The sequence below is a fragment of the Barbatula barbatula genome, assembly GCF_947034865.1.
Source record: "Barbatula barbatula genome assembly, chromosome: 3".
Lineage (NCBI taxonomy): Eukaryota > Metazoa > Chordata > Actinopteri > Cypriniformes > Nemacheilidae > Barbatula > Barbatula barbatula.
This window is the reverse complement of record NC_136764.1, coordinates 5,406,089-5,426,306: the sequence shown is the minus strand read 5'-3', so window position 1 is coordinate 5,426,306 and position 20,218 is coordinate 5,406,089. Positions and strand designations below refer to the sequence as shown.

The 20,218-nt window shown below is 38.2% G+C and overlaps 1 protein-coding gene across 1 annotated transcript; it reads right to left on the bottom strand.

The window, feature by feature from the left end:
• Positions 1–737: 737 nt before the first annotated feature.
• Positions 738–16,005, bottom strand: dab1b (DAB adaptor protein 1b; the record flags this gene model as incomplete). The annotated part of the gene is made up of 13 exons (XM_079453625.1): positions 738–809; positions 1,160–1,269; positions 1,485–2,039; positions 2,133–2,232; positions 4,937–4,993; positions 5,437–5,496; positions 5,723–5,788; positions 6,366–6,404; positions 6,634–6,756; positions 6,851–6,982; positions 7,330–7,428; positions 9,266–9,405; positions 15,939–16,005. The coding sequence occupies 13 exons, from the start codon at positions 16,003–16,005 to the stop codon at positions 738–740; spliced, it is 1,620 nt and encodes a 539-aa protein (XP_079309751.1).
• Between the last annotated feature and the right edge of the window lie 4,213 nt (positions 16,006–20,218).

The following is a 20,218-nucleotide window of genomic DNA, read 5'->3' as shown; positions in this document are numbered from 1 at the left end:
AAACATGGCTTTAGTTGACACAAAATACGTGTAAACCATTCTCACAGACTCGCGCATTCATCTTCATTTTTCATGGGCAAAAACTAGATGCGACAGGCTCACAAGGGGATTGTGGGATTGACAACAGAGCATAACACAAGACTTATAGTGTCAATAGAACATCAAAATGTTGGTTTCTCTCCCAAAAATGTTATTTATACAGTAAGTCATTATTTATGTCTTTAACCTCTTGTCATTTCAAACCTGTAAGACACTGAAGAATGTTGTTTACTGGACCCCGTTCATTGGTTTTGGGTCCATACAATAGAAGTGAATGGGGTCCGGTGCTGTTTGGTTACCATCCTTCCCTAAAAAATTAATCTTTCCCTCTTGAATGAATGAAAAGAAGGTCAAAACGACAAGAGGGTGAATAAATCCTTTTATTTTTGGGTGAACATTAAGTTCTTACTGTCAAAGTCTCAGATCAAAAAAATGAGGATTCAGTGTAAAATCATCAAATTGATCCAAAACCACATTATCTTAGCTGTTAATTTCTTCTCGGCCATTTTAGAAGAAGATATAGCAGAAGATTTTCAAGAAGTCTTCTGAGCTATGGAAGAGAAACTTCTAAGCAATAAAGCGTTCCTCCGAGGTGGTTGAAAAAAGGGTGATAGCACGATATAAATCATTGTACACCACTGTCACTGGGTCACTATGGAACCTTGAGGAAGGAAGGGTAACGTATCCATAAGTCGTATCTACTCAGGCTGTGAAGAGTCTGGTAGGTCTGTTGGCTGAACGTCGGTGCTGAGAGGTTGAGAAGAGACCTTCTGAAATACAGAGACATTTAGATAAAACTGACTGTTTGATCCGTAGGTTGTGCTGTCATCCAATGTGTGTGCCACTCTCAAGGCATTATTATTGAAATATTCGTTCAGCATGACTGAGATCAACATTACTTTATAAATGCCAAAATGACTTTCTATTGTTGAATAGCAAAAATCCAAATCCAAAAAACTTTACCAAGAACCGGACTCAAAAAGAAAATAAGATCAGAATAATTCCGATAAAGATCAGAAACGCTTATAAAAGACCTCTGAGAGTAGTAACAAAAACTGATATTCAACAAAAACACATTTAAGTAAAAACATACTTTAGACAAAACAAATAAGGTCCTTACCGATTTGTTCGCTCCATGGTTTGAGGTGTCATTTGTGCTCAGGATGGATGGCGCTGTTGACGGGACATCAGCTACACATGTGGATTCCTGCTCAGGACCAGGAGTAGCACCTATAAAAAAAACAAGCTTTCAGAATTTCTTAATATTTGCTTTGTCTCTTTTTACCTTAATGACAGAATAAACGTAAGCTGGCCTGAACCTGTATATAAACAAAACCTGAAATAAAATGTGCATTCTGCCTTATGTATATCACATAAACTGACTCGATTTGTGGTTGTTTATCTCTTACATTGACTTTGAGGTTAAATGAACGTTAAAAACTCACAAGAGTCCGTCGTGGATGGTGATATTGATGATCCTGGAGTCAAACTCATCTGAGAGAAATCCAGCTCACCGCAGCAGTCTTCCACCTCCTGTTTTCTAAAAGGCTGTGAAGGATCTGCCGCAGCCTCCTGTTGCCCTGCGTTAACCTGAATGGTTGTCACCTCCAGAGAGTCCTCGCTGAGGACGTCTTTAGATCTGCCGTGCCGCGGAGTTGAGTCAACATAGTGCCGAGAGCTGGTGACATCTGACGATGTGTCCGGGGGTTCACAAGAGTGGGGTCGCATGGCAGCGATCGGGACCAGGCCCTGAAGCACAGCGGTTGGGATTGGATGTGGCCCCATGCCCACCGTCTGGGCCGGTACGAATGCCCACTGCTGCTGGCCGGTGGCTGGAGAGTGGAAGAGGTTGGCCTGACCCCAGATAACGGGCTGTCCTCCGGGAAGCATCTGAGCAACCTGCAACGGTGCCTGAACACCGAAGGCCATCGGTGCAGCCTGAGCTGCCAAGGACTGTTGTGCCCAATGTGCTGCCTGGATAGCGCCCATGGTCATATACCCTGAGACACAAAAACATCATCGATAACATTCATTTCAAATGTGACCGAGTAACTCAAGAGAAAACGGTGGTTGCTATAGTAACAGTACTGTACCCGAGGGCACCGCTGGTGGGCTGAAATGGCTGAAGAGTTCTGGGTTGAGCTGTCGTCGTCTTCTACCAGGATCCAGTGTGTTAGCAGGAGATGCTGGCATCTGTTACAACAATGATAGTCGCTGATTTGATAGAATAATAGAATTATAATATATTTATATATATAATATATTTTTACATTATATTTACTATTATATTTTACTATGCACTGTTTATATTATATGTATATTTAACTATATATTTATTTGTTTTGTTTACATCACATTTAATTATTTATACGTCATTTGTAATAAACATATAAATATTATTAATAATATTTGCCCTATAAATTAGATCTATGCGATGCGATATGTTGTCTCAAAATGTTTTGACCATCACGGCAGTTTTTGTGTTCGCATGTATCTGTTATATAGAAGCTTTTGCGTCGTTTGCGTTTTACTTTTTGTTGTTAACTAAAGCTCACATAAATACGTACAACTCTTTGCTCATTGCCTCCTCTGCACCTGTATTTAGAAACTGAGGCACTTTGAAAGTGGGGGACCTGGGTTCAAACCTCATCCTCGACAGGATTGTCACACCTGGTAATTTGTTATAGCACTTCCTCTTCTATTGTTCTACTATTGTTACCTCCACAATTCACCGCTTGTTTCCTTGCACACTGTAAAATGTAACTGATGATCTTACTAATAAAATTAAGTGAACATAACTTATTTTGAATAAGTTTGCTGACCTTACTTAGTTTAATAAAGTAAGGACAACTTTTTAGCACGGAAAGTTAATAAACTCAAAATATTCAATTACCCTCTACTTAAAATAAGTATTTTGAAAATGTCCGAGTGGTCATGCGCAGTTCTACCAGTAGGAGGAGCCGATTTGAAACGCAATACCGTTATTTCTGGGGAAGAGCACATGGAAAGGTGAGTCAGTGCTTGTTTGTGTAATTTTTTATATCTGAATTGCTTTGTATACATAATTTATTGTTTAATAATCAGATTAAATAAACTAGTGTTAAACATTAACATTAGATGCGTTTTTATTTTGATCAAATTCTTGGATTGTGCTAATCGAAATGAGGAGTCTTGCATTAGCAAGTCGCTATAATCGTTAGGTTTATATTTACATTTGCGTTTATTTGAAGAATGTCTGTTACATTTGGGACGCCATAAGAGTGAGTAAATATGGCAATTTTCAAATATCCCTTTAACAAAGTAACCAAAAGCCTAATAGATATAGCATTATTCTTTTTCCTTTACAGATCAATGCAGAGTTTACGCAAGCAAAAACCTGAAGCAAGAATTTTTCACAGCACTTGATCAACCTACAGCTTGATTTCTGAAAATGTTTGAAACCAAAATAGGGGCAGTTTGGAAAAAAACTTTCAGAGTTTCTTGAGCAAATAAAGTCGAAGGTAAGCTTGTCATTTCTTCTTCCTTAAACTAAATTCTGTAAAATTTCATTCTATTTAGTAAAATTGTTTCAGGGCACTGTAATCGCTTCATTTTATAATAGGTTTCTTTCTGACTAATTTGAACTTTGTTTTTCAGGGCACTGGCATCACTGCTAATCGCACAGCAGTTCTTCGTGGACTTCCTCTCCTTTTCAAAACAACATTGGCAAGTACCATTCGTTGTATATTTCATTCTAACCTCCACACATACATCACAAATAGGCATTCATTTATGCTTCATTCAACTATCCCAGAAACAGACCCGTGTAATTGTACATTTTCTTGTGTATGTTCTGCCGTCATTGTACTGTTCATTCTATTTTACAATGTCTAATTTTCACACAATATTTTAACCATTGTTTATCTCTGTAAGTTGTAGGTTGAACAGAAGGTGATGGTCCTGATTCTTTAAGTTACATGTACATTTGTTAAATTTCCTATTTCTAATGTAACCAGAATTTTTATATTGCTGTTCCTTTTTTTATTAGGACTGTGATTGTGACACACCCAAGATTTCCATCGGGATTCTGACTGTGATAACAGAAGACAGGATTCTTCACAAGCACTGCATTTATATTCACACACAGCAAGTATCCTCAAAGGAGCCATTCTGATGGACAATATTGAAAACCTCCCGGATGCCATGTGGCTACTTTTTGGGCTGATATATGCCCTCAATTTGGAGTACCCTCTACAGCAAGAGAGATGTGCTTTTTGTGATTAAAATGGTTAATGTAACATTAACAAAAAACTGTTTCATGTTTAGGAGTGTTTAAATGATTGTTTGGTACACTGTATTTTACAATTGATAATAAATAATGTTTTACCCTTAGTTCAGGTGTTGATTTTTGACTTTACTTATTTTTTTTAGTTCAGCTTACTTAAAAATGTTAAGGCAATCGGTTTCCAAAGTTTTTCCTAGTAATGTGAACTCTAATAAGAAGTTAACACAACTAATGATTTTGAGTCAGCTTTACTTGAGTATACTTGATTAACAAGTTTACTATACAAATGTTATTAAGTTGTGCCAACTACAAATGTACAAAATACTTTACTTGGAAATTAAGGCAATCGGTTTCCTAAATTTTTCTCAACTAAAGTAAAGTCAACTAATTACATTTTACAGTTTAGTTGCTTTGGATGAATGCATCTGCTTAATCCATACAGGGCGATTCCCATTTCGCATCTTTTGCATTGGGTGCGGCGCGTACATTTTTATAGGTGCCTCAGCGCAGATCATTTGACTAGAGAAAGTGGCGCGGCTCGCATTCTCCGCGCAGTTTCAGACGCGAAATGTGAAACGCCCCTTGGTGTAAATGTACTTTACCCCGATCGAGGATCTCCAGAGGTTTACTTACAGAAAGAATGTCCGGAGGGGTGGCCATGTCACCAAAGAGATCAAACTGGTTTATATTCTGTAAGACAGGCGAAGAAGGGTCAATTCCACCAATAAGCAGTGCTTTGACATGTGAGTATTTGTGATCATTGATGGGATGAAAGCAGCTCTACTGTGTGTACGTCACAATGACTGAATGTTAACATCAACTACTCAACACATACAAATATATAAACTATATAAACAACAAGGAGAATAAGAACTAAAGTGAATGTCCATGCAGTCAGAACCAAACGTGTTCGCCAAAGAAATGTCATGATGATAAAAAATGAATTCAAGCACGATCAAAGGTAGACGTGTGCGAGCAAACACAGAGTGTGGGAGATTTATATAAAGGACTTGATAGGCTCCAACTGAATGAACAGACAAGCGATAACACTTTGTGAAATGGACTGATAGCTTGTGGAAGGAATGGGACGAGGTGGGAGGTTGGGTGAAAGTTTGATGTACTAGAACACCTACAGTCTTAAAATGGCGTTTGGGAACGTCATAGATCCCTTCTTTCTGCTGACTTGTGGGGACCTAAAAATTATAATATAATATGAAAACATGACTCTTACTGCACTCCAGGACTACACACGATGGGGATTCAAAGAAACAAATCAACAGAAATCTATTACTTGAGAAAACTATCTAAGAAAGAGTCAAGTCTTTCTATTTACGTAAATACTGATAGTATCCGTTTGCTTGTTTGTGATTCTATAACCGTAGAGATGTGGACGGAGAAGGGAGGGGCTTAACAAAGTACCTGGTAAACGCTCTCTTCTGATTGGTGGCCACGGAGGGGTTCGTGTCCGGCTTCAAACACAATGTACTACGAGGAGTTGAGAAAGAAAATGAGAAAGGCCCCACAGGGAACCAATCAGACAGAGACAACAACATTCAATACCGACCCATCATAAAAGATGTCTTTAATCTTCTATTCTATTCTCAGATTTTCTTTTCTGAGAAAAGACCCCAGTAACAACTTAAGCAAAGTCTTAAGTCTAATCCTCTGTAATATGTCATCAGAGCTATGAAATACAGTATGAGATCAACCTCTTAAGCTTCAGAGCTAAACTAACCAAACACATTTTTGAGAGTATCCACCTTCGGTGAGAGAGAGGAATGAATGTTAAAAGACAGTTAAGGTTGTCTGTATTCAGTGTGAGCAAAAGAGCAAAAGAGTTCGGTGTGTAAATAAAACATACACAAAACATGACGGCACATTAACGCGCTAGCAATGACAGGAGCTGACAGAGGTGTGGCTACTTCAAAAAATATTGTGAACATTGAAATGAAAGGGTTAAATAATAATATGTATCAAGCCGTATGTATCAGTTCGACATACATGACATCCTGCGTCTCTTTAACTGTTCAATGTAACAGCTTGAAGTGTGAATCTCGCTCACCTGATAAATGGGATCATCGGTCTCATCTTCCAGAATGGTCTGCGCCAGCCAGGGAGATAAACAAGCATCACGATTAAAGCATATAGGTAAAAAAAAATTATTATAAATAAAAATTACTTTTGTAAGTATTTGAACTATTCTTAACTTCCGTTGTATGTAATAAAAGCAACTGTTAACACGAAGATGTTCTCTTAAGTAATGAAAAAGCAAATCAGCACCTGCAAAACATTTACCACAACGTTGACTACACGTGTTTGATCTACGGTACCTGATAGACGGCTTGCTGACGGTGTTTCTGATCTTTCTGAGACTGTTTTTGGGACTCCTCCCTCTGTTTGATGTCATACACAAGGGTGAACAGGTCCCGCAGGTCCAGTATGACTGGCTCCGCCTACAAGAGAAAGACATGTGAGGTTAAAGGCGTCAAGCCTACAAACCGTCAAGAATTATAATGTTAGGAAAGGTACGACTAAAAAGGCACTAACCGAATGGCTCGTCTTGATGGCTACGAATTTGTGATTGCCTTTCTTTCCGCACACATAGCCGAAGGCCCGATGGTCCCTTGTGTCTTTGGCAATATAGGAGATCTCATGGACCGAGTGGTGGTGTTGTAAGACCTGTGGATTCATAGACTTATATCCTCATCATGCAAGCGGCCAGAATAACACATCTGTTAAACCAGTCTGTTTTAATGCAAAACTTGCTTGCATTTGATTTCATTCAATGAATGTGAATAGATGCGAAGGCATCAGGGACCCAATACACCGCTAACACTATATACAGTTATATTATATACAGTATATTCTTTTGATATATAAACTGTTTGCATGTCTACACAACAATAATCTAGGGGCCATGGAATGTGAATATGAAACCTAAACCTAAAACCTAAAAAAAACTGATGTGGAAAGAGTAAAATGTGCTCGTGAAAATCAACAGAATAAATTGGCTTCTTCCAACTCACCCCTGATCTTTCATCGTAAATCTTGATTCCACCGAAGGACACAGTCAAGAAAACTCTCTGTTTATGGTTCCCTTTCGATCGTGCCGAGGCAGCGATTCCCTGTAGCCGTAAAAAGAGAAGAATGAATAGATCTGCAGGTAAATTCTCATCTCCTCAAGCGGTTGACACAGTTGGGATAGGGGATGGATGCAAATATTACATAAGTGACACATGTTCTGTTCAGAATCATTTTATTAGGTGGCTTTTGTTCCTTTGCGTTCAGCACTACAAAAGAATCGATAGAGATGTGTCTGAATGGCTGACTTCTTTGAGTGCAGAAAAGATAAAGATCCTGCCGACTGAAACTTTTGAATTAGACTTTCTGATGTCCCTTGTCTTTATTTGTATAATGAAAAGCAATCCTTATTGCGTTCTGTGGGTTTGATCATTTGACGTCTCTCTCGATCCAACGCTTAACAGCTTAACAGAGCTGTCGATTCCAGTGGTCTGTGTTCTCCTTTAATGAGCTGTCAAACCCTGTTTCAACACAGACTCAGGAACAAAGAGAGAGGAGCGCTGATGAGATGGACTTTTCCTGAGGCTGGTGGATCCGTTGGCCGCTGACGCATTCATTAGATTAGTAATCCATGGCTTTGTGGAAATGCTAATGAAAATCCATTGCTCTTTGACCCTTAGAAACCTGCGACCTGAAACCAACCGTTCTGTGAAGAAAACTGATAACTGGTTCATCTAGATCGATCACAGCACAATGCAATACATGACAAAACCATTTCTCAGATGGTAGCGTATTGTATTCGAACTATATTTAATCCATTTTCATTCAGCACAATGAGTCAATTAGTTCTGTACTTGCACCTTGCAGCAGTCCCAGAATGCATTGCAACAATCTCAGTGAAAAAATGCATCCAAGATGTAATAAATAAGAGATACATTAAAATTAGGGAACCAAAATATATTATCGGCCACATTGGTATCGCCGATAAATGGTCATATTTGATGTTTATCTGTAGAGGTTGCCAACTGTGACCAAAGGCTCACTCCACCCTAAGTAGTCTGACACAGAGCTAGGATGTCGACACGAAGGAGATGACGTAGTTATGAAACGCGCTCTGTAGAGCAGTTTGTCCATTTAGGGCTACTGTAGAAACAACATGGCGAATTCCATGCAAGGGGACCCGCGGTGTATGTAGCTCATTATAAGGTAAGAAAATAATAACGCTTCATTATGTGACGTCTTTATACACCTCTGAAGACATAGTTATGTATATTATATTGCATTTCTGTCAATCTTGCTAATAATAACTACTAACTATTAAAATCACTTTTTGTGTGGAATGACTGTTAATGGTGTTGCCAAAGCTTTCCATATCCGTCAGTCGACAGCGAGGCAGCTCATTGGATTTGGAAACAGAACTGTGTCATACTGCGTCCTACAGCATGTCAGCAACCCACATAGGGATTTTGTTTTATAAAGTTTTGTTTTTCAAGGACAAAACAGCACGGAGCACTATGAGGGTCAACGGTGTGAGAAAGAAATCCTGCTTCAACTCCATTATTATTGTTGTTTTAGCCCTCCTGCGGTGAAAATCACACACCGAGTGGAGGTAGAGCTCTGGCGCAAATGTGTTTGTATGACCTTGTCATATTTCCCAGGGGTTACAAAACAAACTTATTAATCTATTATCCCTCTCTGTGATTTAAGGATACGACGCAGGCAAAGTATGCCATTTCTGTGGCACTAACGGCCGGACAAATGGAATGCCACAAACCATGAGGTGAAACCCTACCTTGAGGTGTCGCAAATTATCTTCTGACATGTGAACTATTTTATACCGACATATGCGTCTATGTATAAGTAGTAGCACCCACTGTATTACTTCATCTACCTGTACACTAAAATCCTTTCTGTTGCTTTCACTGGTGTCAGAGATCTTACCTTCAGCTTCATCATCGAATCCTGACACAGCTTGTCTCCACGCGCTGCCATCACATCATCAATGCCGATCAGCTTGGCCTTGTAACTGATGCCATCTCCCCTGAAGCGCTGAATCAGTGCCTGCTCGCTGCGATCCTGACCTATGGACAGATGAAGGGTGATTGTGATTCTTTTAGAAACCATCATGCCGTCATGAAGCTCATGACACTGATGTACATGAGTTTACCAGCTGCTGTTGTGAACCACGTCAGAGCAATTGCAAATTGTATAAATAAGCATGTAATATTATACTAAATATAAATAATAGAATACAAACACACTCCAACGACTGATAAAAGCATAAAAGCAAAGACCGACACCAGAGAAAGGAAACACTAGGGTTTTCAACAAAGGAAACAAGGAACTCCTGGGGAAACTAATAAACAAGAAAAACTACAAAGGACTACAAACATGGCACGCAACAGGAAATAACAGAAGAGTCCAAAATAACAGCGGAACACAGAACAGATCATGACAGAGCCCCCCCTCTAAGGGTGGACTCCAGACGCCCCAAAATAACAGTCCAGGAGGTCGGTGGAGAGGACCCGGAACAGGGGGCGGGACGGAGGGCCAGGCCCATGAAGGGAAGCAGGGCCAGTGCCATCGAGCAGAGGCGGACCTGGGCCGTGGAGCTGAGACAAAATCCAGGGCAGAGTTGGCCACCATTAATGTGGATCATGCAGGGTGCTGGACCTGGCTCCTTGGCCAACGGAGCCTAAGGATATTTATAGGGCATTCACCCACCAACTCCCCGACAATGAAGAGAGAGCCCACTAGGGACAGAGTCAAGTCCAAAAACCCCAAGTGACCCCCAAGGACCATTAAAAGAAATTAAATAAGTGCAAAGTCTGGCAAAAACTACAAAGGACTACAAACATGAGAGTCCGATTTGCTGGTGCTGAGTGGTTAGAGCATGGTGCCAACGACGCCAAGGTCATGGGTTGGATCTCAGGGGATTTCACATAGTCAGAAACAAATGTACAGTACAATGCAATGTAAGTCGCTTTGGATAAAAGTGTCTGCCAAATGTGTAAATGTGTAAATTAAAGGGCAACACAGAGTGGATCATGACAGTTTCATCAGATGCGCGCGACTGGACTGCAGTTGACTTCCGGGCTGTGTTTGTTTATAGTCCTGGCTAGTATCTAATAATAGAACAATTTATATTTTATTAAAATTATGTTAATATTAATTAATATTTTTATTGTATTGTATAATAGCTGTATTAAATATGTTTTATTTTATTTTTGTTGTATTTAAATGTTATTAAATGAACAATTAGTTTAAAAGGTCTTGTATGCTTTATCGCAATTAAAGAAACCGTATTAGACATTGACATCTAGCGGTTGAGCTTGGTATCGCTGTCTAAATTCCAAATATGAATTGGAACGAAGTGTAGCGAAGTAACCGCTAATTTCGGTTTCTTTTGCTTAATAATCTACAGGCACTCTGTTTTTTGCTAATGTGTTTACCGAAAGTTAAGGGTAGTCCATGAACGTGCACATGTGCATTGAGATTTGTTAATGTTGTCACTTTGAAAACGTCAATACTCTATGTTTCTTATACTGCATATGAAAGACATGATAAAATTGCTACCTTCCGTAAAATACAATACTGATTTAAAATTCCGCAGGCAACATGTTCAAATCTACTTCCACATTGATATTCTAGATGAAAGGGTTGTATCATTTTAATGCAATGCATATAGAGGAAGATAAAAGAGCTCTCATTTCAAATAATGAGCATGGAGACTTCAGTGAACGATCATACAGTGCCAATTAAGGGAACTAAAAATACTGTAAAAATTATGGAATCTCCATCCTGAGAATTTATATCAAGGACAAAACTGCTCATATACGCTCTGGGAATGAACGAGAAGCTGATGGTCCCACACAGACCTTGCTCCTCACAGAGTCATGTGATGTATTGTACCATCATGTCAAAGACATTTGTAAGGACCCTTATGTAGGTTTGAAAGAGGCTCTCATCCCTTTATGTGCGGTCCCCTCTGTCATCTTATGTCTTTATAAATCTCTTTTTCAGGGGCTTTCAGGTTTTGAGACAATTATTTCTCTAACTAAGCCTTTTTCACCTATAATTACCAAACTTCACATGATCGAAATGAGATCATTCATTTATCTAATGATTTCATTTGAAGAAACCTTTTAAAAAATTAGGGAAAAAATTGGTATGCTATTTGTAAGTTGGTGTCCACAAATAAGTGTAAACACATACTCTATACAAATTCTTACATTTAAACATGAAAATAAGCAAACAAAAAGCTACCAGTTTTTTATCAACAAGTGTTATCATTTTAAAAACTGACCGAAAGAAAATAGATACAGAAAAACAAACATACAAAACAACCCAGTAGCCACAAATTAATGATAAATCACAGATAAAAGATTTAACAGATGAGGAGAGACCTCCTGACGGAAGGAAAACACTGTGATGAGGGACGAGTAGGGTAAGGATCCATTTGCAGCTTTATTAAAAGAGAAGTTGTACAGGCAAAATTAGAGACCAGCAAACACAACAACAAATGCAAAACAGTCCGTAATCCACAAACAGGCGTGAGTCGGGGAAAGCAGCAAACAATCATAAATCCAAACACGGCCATAAATCGGGGGTAGAGGATAGAGTTTTAAAACAAACAAAAAACACCAGATGTCCCTGCCGCACATCAAACCACAAAATAAAAACATCGCCATGAACTCCTTCAGTTCTATATTTTCATGTCTTAATCATGCCTTAAAGGAATTGTTCACTTTCAACATACATTTTCATGATATTTACTCACCCCTGTTGTGGTCCAAGATGGACCAAGGATTATTCTTCATATAGTGGACTTCAATGGACTCCAAACGGTTGAAGGTCAAAATTACAGTTTCAGTGCAGCTTCAAAGGGTTTTAAACGATAGCAGACGATGAATAAGGGTCTCATCTAGCGAAAAGTAATTTAAAAAAAAAATCTATATGATTTATAAACACAAATGCTCGCCTTGCTGTTCTGTGAAGCGTGATCACGAATCAGTTTTTGTTTAAAATGGTAATTTCGCGTGCGTATCCTGGATTCCTACTTCGTCAAGCGTGACCTTTTTAACGTAATACGTGAAGTCGTGATCACGCTTCGCAGAGCAAGGCGAGCATTTGTGTTTATAAAGCATATTTCAAATGACCAATCGTTTCGCTAGATAAGACCCTTATTCATTGTCTGGTATCATTTAAAGCCCTTTGAAGCTGCACTGAAACTGTTATTTTGACCTTCAACCGTTTGGAGTCCATTGAAGTCCACTATATGAAGAATAATATTGGAAAGTATTAATTAAAAAAACTTTAATTTCTTTACGACTAAAGAAAAGAATACATAAACATATTTTATGACAATAGGGGTGAGTAAATTATCATGAAAATGTATGTATGTAACTGTAATAGCTACAGTACTCATGTTAATTCATAATTCAAAAAGCTTAAAAAGATTTAGATAAATGAACATAATAAAATGCATTATTGAACTGCTATTTGAATGCTGATATTACATTGTTACGTTAAATATTATATTAGCGTATGTAAAACTTTTTTATAACCTCGCCATTCGTTTACTTATATGTCATTACAAGTGAAAAGTACCTAAATCAAATGAAGGAATGGTAACAACGGCATAGCAACAGCAGAAGTGTTCTCATTGACTGTTCAGAGAGCATTCTGTCAGCAGATAACCACAAAAATATATACTGTAACTGTTCATTCTTCAGGGCAGATAATTATATAGTATACATTAATGAGACCGCAACACTTGTTATACAATGACTTGATTCTAGAAGAGAAAAGCTGGCAGCACATTTATTGTAATATTTTGCGGTTGGTATTCAAAGCATACATGTAGACTGAAGTTTTTTGTTAATAAATTCATTTAAGCCATATATTATTGCAGCTGTGAAAATGTCAACCTTGTTATTTTCAGCATAGGCTGAATATTTGCCTGTATTCATATTCAGATAATCTACCTCATTCACATTCATTCAATGTCAAGGGTCGGATTATATTTCTAAAGATTTTAGAGGCAGGTCTGAAATGAGATGTTATATATAATCTCTGTACTGCAATGCACCACAGTTCCTATAGAAAAACTGGTGCTACCAACGATAAGGTCATGGGGTTGTTTCCTAGGTATGGCATGTGGTGATAAAACACATTTTCTGAATCCTCTGGAAGTTACTTTGGATGAACATTTCTGCCTTATGTCTATTCAAATTGAAATCTTACAAAAATTATTTGTAATTATTTACTTCTTCATTTCAAATTCTCATGCTGTTTCAGATCCAACTCACATGACAGTATTGTTTTTAGTTTAGTTTTAAGGCATTTGATTTGATTAAAACCTAAACTTTGTGTTCTGGTCATTTATTTACACGACATCTGCTTGTTTTGGGGACCTGAAAACTAAAATGGGTAAAAAATGGGTTTGAAATTATTTTTCCAACAAGGATCGATCTAAGAGAACACACGCGTCCTGATCAAATATCTTGACTGACCCAATAAAAAGACCACGAGTTGCATTTCAACAAACGTGCATTATTGGTACGGTTGCCACAGTCAAACACCATGTCATGATAACACAGGGAAAACAATTCACCCAAAGCAAGAGGGGGACAACTCTATTGTCCTGTGAAGTATGAAAGGGGGTTTCTAAATTCTTCTGTCATCTACAGTTATGGATTTTTGTGATGAACAGACTGCGATTGTTTCTCACAATAACCTACCAAATGACCGCAGAAGACTTTCAGTGTTCCACTGAGAAAAAATCTGTACCACACAGCGGGCAGAGCGCAGTGTTTCCATTTCTGTCCCTTTAAGGTTTGGGACAGCTGCAGCAACGGCTAACATGTTTTTGGCATAAAACAAACGTGGCAGACATTCAAATCACACAAAGGATGACGGCAGAGCCAACTTTTGTACGGCGGATTAAACTGCTGGGAGCTGCAACATCTGAAGCATTGAATAGAAATCAGCAAACATTATTTTAGCTTCGAATAAATATGCTATAACAATGTGGTCAAGTGGCAATATGGTAATATTCACCCACCCACATAAACGGTTATGGTATGATTTCAAAACTTTACTTTCTCTCTCTGCACAATTTCCCATTCCGTTCTATTCTCATGGAAATCATCTTGTTGGATCTGTGCTCATGAGTGCAGGTCAGTGAAGCTCCTGGAGAAGTCTGCTGTCTCTTCGTATGAAGTATGTTAGTCAACCTCAGCTGTGAGAGCAGGACAGATGGCAGCAGATGGGGAGGAGATAGACTCTCTCCAGACGCCTCAAGCTGTCAGGGGACTGTTTCGTTTTTGGAGGCTTGATAAAGAACTGATTGACCTTTGAACTTCCAACAGATGACTTACCAGAAATGATGCATTATTCACCGCAGAAATATTAAACACCTTTAATGATAAATTAGATCGCTGTGTTCCAAAGAGAGTGACATACTTTTTTATTTTATAGTCCGTTTATATTCCTCTAGTTCTTCCAAACCTGTATACATTTCTAACTAATGGCGATATTTTGAAGATTTTGTTTGTAATCCAAACTGTTCTGGGGCACTATTGACTACTTCAGTTAGAGAAAACAATGGTAGTCAATAAACAGAACAGAATTCCAGAACTGCTTGTCTTTCCAAGTTCTTCGAAACATCTTCTTAATAAATAAATTAGACAAATAAATGTATACAGGTTTGAAGCAGGTTGAGATTTTGAAATGATGAATAATTTTCAATGCTATCATTTTCGTCTAAATTACGTGAATTGCAGGTGTGCCCTAATATGCTGTGTATTGAACAGAACATATTCAGTTTGGCGTCATTATTTCGTTTTTGATCATTTCAATTAATGAGACTCATGAAGTGTGTTTTTGTGTACATGTTTTTTGGGGACAGCTGTGTGTTTGAATCAGTTTTCACGAGGATTACTGTCAGTAAGCAGCAGTTGCTATGGCGATGGAAGAAATTCATGGATGAGGCCATTTCATTCATCATTTATGGACGGCGAGATTGAAACACGCCGATCCTACTGTCAGAAATGATATTGAAACGTGACGGCAACTGAACACAACTTTCTTGTTTTTTTACAGTACAAGTCTTACTGAGGTGAAGATTCCATTGTTTTAGATTATAATACATCGTTTTGAAAAAGGAACGTGGGGTAGAGAAAGAGAAAATCTGTGCGTTTCATTTGCATGAGAACGCTACACAATAAAAATAAAAGTAAGATTTTGAGGTTAAGCACAACGCAGGAAAGAGTACCCATAAATGTTGTTTCAATGTCATGTTTTACAATCATTTGTATGGAAAATAGTAGTAACATCTCATTTAGAAGTTGACGAAAGAAACAATAAATTAAGAAATTGAAATAAATGAAGACTGGGAGGAAGCTTATTGGCAAAAAGCCAATCCTCAGGTCTCTATAATATTCAGGCCCTTGAACAAATGGCTCTGAAACCCCATTCAATTGAAAACATTTGTTTGCTCTGTGACGTCCGATGTAAAATCTGAGCCCACAAAGAAGATCAGTTGACAGCCACTGTAAAATGTCAAATTTTTTGCCATTTTATATATATATCCAAACATTCAAACACTGACCTTTCCTCTTGGACTCCTTCTTGACACTGAGTTTGACATCGGCTTGAAGTTCTGCCTCTGTTGACATCCTCCTCTGTCTGTAATCTTCTCAATAGCATGGAGATGGTTAACATGAAGAAGTCCTCTGGTCCTCCGAGGATATTTGAACACAATGGCACATCGCTCCAGTCATCTGAGCTGTATGTCCAGTACACAAACAGAGGTATCTGCTCCAGTTGGTGGGATTGTTTGTATTTGTGCTGATCTGCGATCTTCACACGGTTGATCCGGCGACATTTACATCATCACATTATTCATAGTCTGCATCCAAAGCACTTGGCTGAGAACCTGTGAAGAGAGACAGAGACAGATTTATCATAGTCTGTACAAATGCTGCTGCTCTGGAATTAAAACCGTTTTTTAGCATAAATCTGTTTATAAATAACTTTAAAAGAAAAAAGAATCTTGTTTTTTGACAACAAGTAATATTTTCAATTACACTCTTGCTTTTAAAAGTGAAAGTTTAGCCAAAATATGTCATTTATTCATCCTGTCCATGTCATTTCAAACCTGTATGACTTTCTTTTTCTGCAGAAAACAAAAGATATTATAAAGAATGTCGGTAACGGAGCAACAGCTGTCCTTCTATTGTAAAGAAACAAAACCAATGCAAGTGAATGGGTACCGCCAGTGTTCGCTTACCGACAATAAAATATAATATCGTCTTTTGTGTGCTGCTGCATAAGTAAGAAAGTTTGACCATCAAACATCAACAAAACTGGATTACATTACACGTGAGCTCAAAGTTGAAAATTCCTCCAGCTTTGACAACTAAGATGAATAACTTTTCAACCCATGAAGCCTCTTCCACAGGTGTATTCATACATAATTAATAACCTTTCATTTGGAAAGAGTTCATGACGATTAGGTCATATGAAGATGATGACCGTCAGTATCTGAGCACCTGGCATTCAAACACATCGGTTTTATTCTGAACATGTAGGTGATCACAGCGCCAGCCGTGCATTTTTGTGTTAGACGCAGGGACTGTTTAATGGTAAACCGATGGTAAGTAGGTCACCACGCCGCTCAAGCTGCTCTCGGTTTAAAGAGCTCAAGAGTCTCATCTCATCTGGGTCAGATCTGACAAACACGCTTGCTTCGACACTCTGCCTGTTAAAGGGATAGTTCACCCAAAATTTGAAATTCTCTCATCATTTACTCACCCTCACACAACCTACTGACATTACCTCATATTTCACTAATATAACAAACCACATGCTACTAACCATTCATTAAGGTCTTCGGTGAATATCTCTAAGTGCTCAGTGTAAGGCTCAGTGTTAGGTCCTCTTCTCTTCTCTCTTTATTTGCTTCCGCTTGGATCAATCATTAGGAAGCATGGCTTGTCTTTTCACTGTCACGCTGACTATAGTCAGATTTATGTGCCTCTTAAAAAGAGTGACGTTGTTTGATCACTTTTCGACTGTTTTGATGATGTAAAGACCTGGATGGCTCCTGACAAAAAAAGATGGAAGTTATGGTTTTTGGAGGCACCACTGGAACCCTTTTGGTTGATATAGGTTCCCTGGCTAAGTACATCAAGCCAACCGTCACTAACTTAGAAATCAAAATTGACTTGAACCTTAAGTTCGGCAGCCAGATCAAGGCAGTCGGTAAATCAAGCTTTTTCCAACTAAGGCATCTGGCTAAGATGTAGTCACTTCTTTCAAGGCCTTTATTAGCACTCGACTGGATTACTGTAATGTGTCGTATGCGGGGGTTAGTTGATCTTTGGTCGCTCATCTGCAGATGGTGCAAAATGCTGCAGCGCATCTTTTAACAGGAACTCGGAAACGCTCAAAAAAGTGACTTTTTAAAGGTTGTTTGTTTGACCCATGCAATATAGTTTAATATAAAACATTTGTATTGGTTTCTTGTTTAAAGCAATTTCAATATTTACTAACTAACATTAATAGGCGACTTTTTGACGTAACGTAATCCATTTGTGTTGGTACAATATGAATCATTTTCATTAACTTGCTAAAACTATGCAGAGGTCTGAGTTCCCAGCATGCATTGCTTTCATGACTGGATTTAGATAGTAAATGTTAAAGTTAAGCGTTTGTTAAAGTGTTTTCGTGCAGGATGAAAGTTAAGGACACTTGTTCAGAAAATGCTGTTTTTCGGGGTTACTATAGTGGTGAAGGGTAAAGATTTAACTTAGTTTGGGGAGGTGCACATTTACACTGTTTGCGCATGATTTCAGATGAAATACTCTGCAAATGGTCGTGCAATAAACTCTCTGGTGTTCTCTGATAGCACCATATATCACACATGTTTATTTAAAAAAAAACTTTACAAGTTGATTGGCTCAACAGAAATGAATAACGTTCAGTTGAAATTAAACTAAATACCTTGTGTTTCCCATAATAGGAAAAATAAATGTATCATTTTTATTGTTCTGTTGAATACAAAAACACATTTTAAAGAATGTAGGACATCAAACAGTTCTGTGGCACTCCTGGCCACCATTGTATTTTTTCCTACTATGGTTGTCAATGGCGGGCAAAATCCTAATGGTTCTTAGGTTATAAGCCTTTCTCCCAAATGTCTGTCTTCGTCCCACCAAACAACAACATTTATACCGACATGGAACAACTCTATTCGAAAGGTAAGTAAATGATGACAGAATTGTAATTTGTGGGTGAAGTATCCCTTTAACTGCTAAATAATAACTTGCATATGATTTAAGCTCATTGGTAAAGAACATATAATGGTTGTGGAAGCAACCAGATATGAAATTAAGCTATGAAAGACTGTACAAGAATTGATACACATTGATCTGACTGCGATAAGAAGGCAACACGTGACCATAATTGTTACTTTTGTGTTGGGCGAACTGAAGATTTTTTTTAGGTCGATAAACAAATGCAGAATAAGTATTTTCTTATCGTGAAAGATTTGGGATTGGAATGCAAATGGCTTTACTCCATGTTGTATCAGTCAGGCAAAGAGATTGTGGCGGAAGGTCAACACTGTACGCTTCAGTACTAATGAGATCAAGCTCTACTGTTTCCCCAACATCACGCTGTTTCCCAGCGGCATTTGCTTTTCACTACACATCAGATCTGTCACTGCTTCTATTTTAGTTTCATTTGTGTGAAATAAATTACGCATATTTTTTGAGCTCATAGAAACCCTTCAGCTCCTTCCAAAAACACATGGTGAAATCCAAAAGATATAACAAACCATTGTGCCACTTATAATAGTCATTTAGTCGCTCATAAAAAGGGCCTGAAGAAATAGGTCATAATGTGTGTGATATGCCTCGATTCACACTTCTTCACTTCGTTTACGATGAGCTTGTTAAATTTGGTCTAGTTCTTCCGCTATAAATTTACAGTAATTGCAATCCACATCTAATTCTTATCGTTTAATGGGGCTATAAACACTTTTGCCTTGAAATACTGCACATACCGAACATCCTATTATCTGACATACATCAGTAAAATAGGTGTCAATTTTAGTGTCATCAGCACTACGCGTTACCAGAATTTTTGTATGTTTTGTCATTCAATATTTAAGACCAATTCACACTTTCTAACAATTAGCTAAAGACTAAATCATTTTTATCTTATATTAATGTCAGTAGTGTGTACTCTGTCCTGATGATCAACATGCTCTTTTATCTGTACAAATCATAATCTGTTATTTCCTGTCACTATGGCGCAAGCTGACGCTACGAGCTAAATAGCAATGCGTGACGTCATCGCACCATACTTGCGTTTACTCTCTTATCTTTGTATTAAATACAACTGACACGGACGTTCGAGGAAGTGACGGACGCGTGCTTTGCAGGATCCAGAAACAACATCGCAAAACATTAGAGATTGCTGTGTTCATATGGAAAGTAGGAAAACATTTTCAGTTCGGATTTCCTCTTGTTCTATTCCAATGCAAGGTATCTTTTCACTAAAATGATCTAGACAATAATTTGTGCTTCCATGATGCAAATCTGATCTCACACGAATGATTAAATCCTGGAATCACAGGAAGTGTGAAATATCTCAATATGTTCCTCTTTCACGGGCAGCCGATAATGAATATTACCACACATTAGCAGCTTGTCAAACTGCTCGCCATAACTATTGCTAATCTGCCAGATACCTATGCCAGCAAATCCCTGTAGAACCATAAGAAATCCTCATGATAAAGTGCACATAAAGCTTAATTTAGTGTAGTGACACACTAATATTTAAGTCACTCATGGGGTCATCCAAAGCCCATAAAAGAACAAT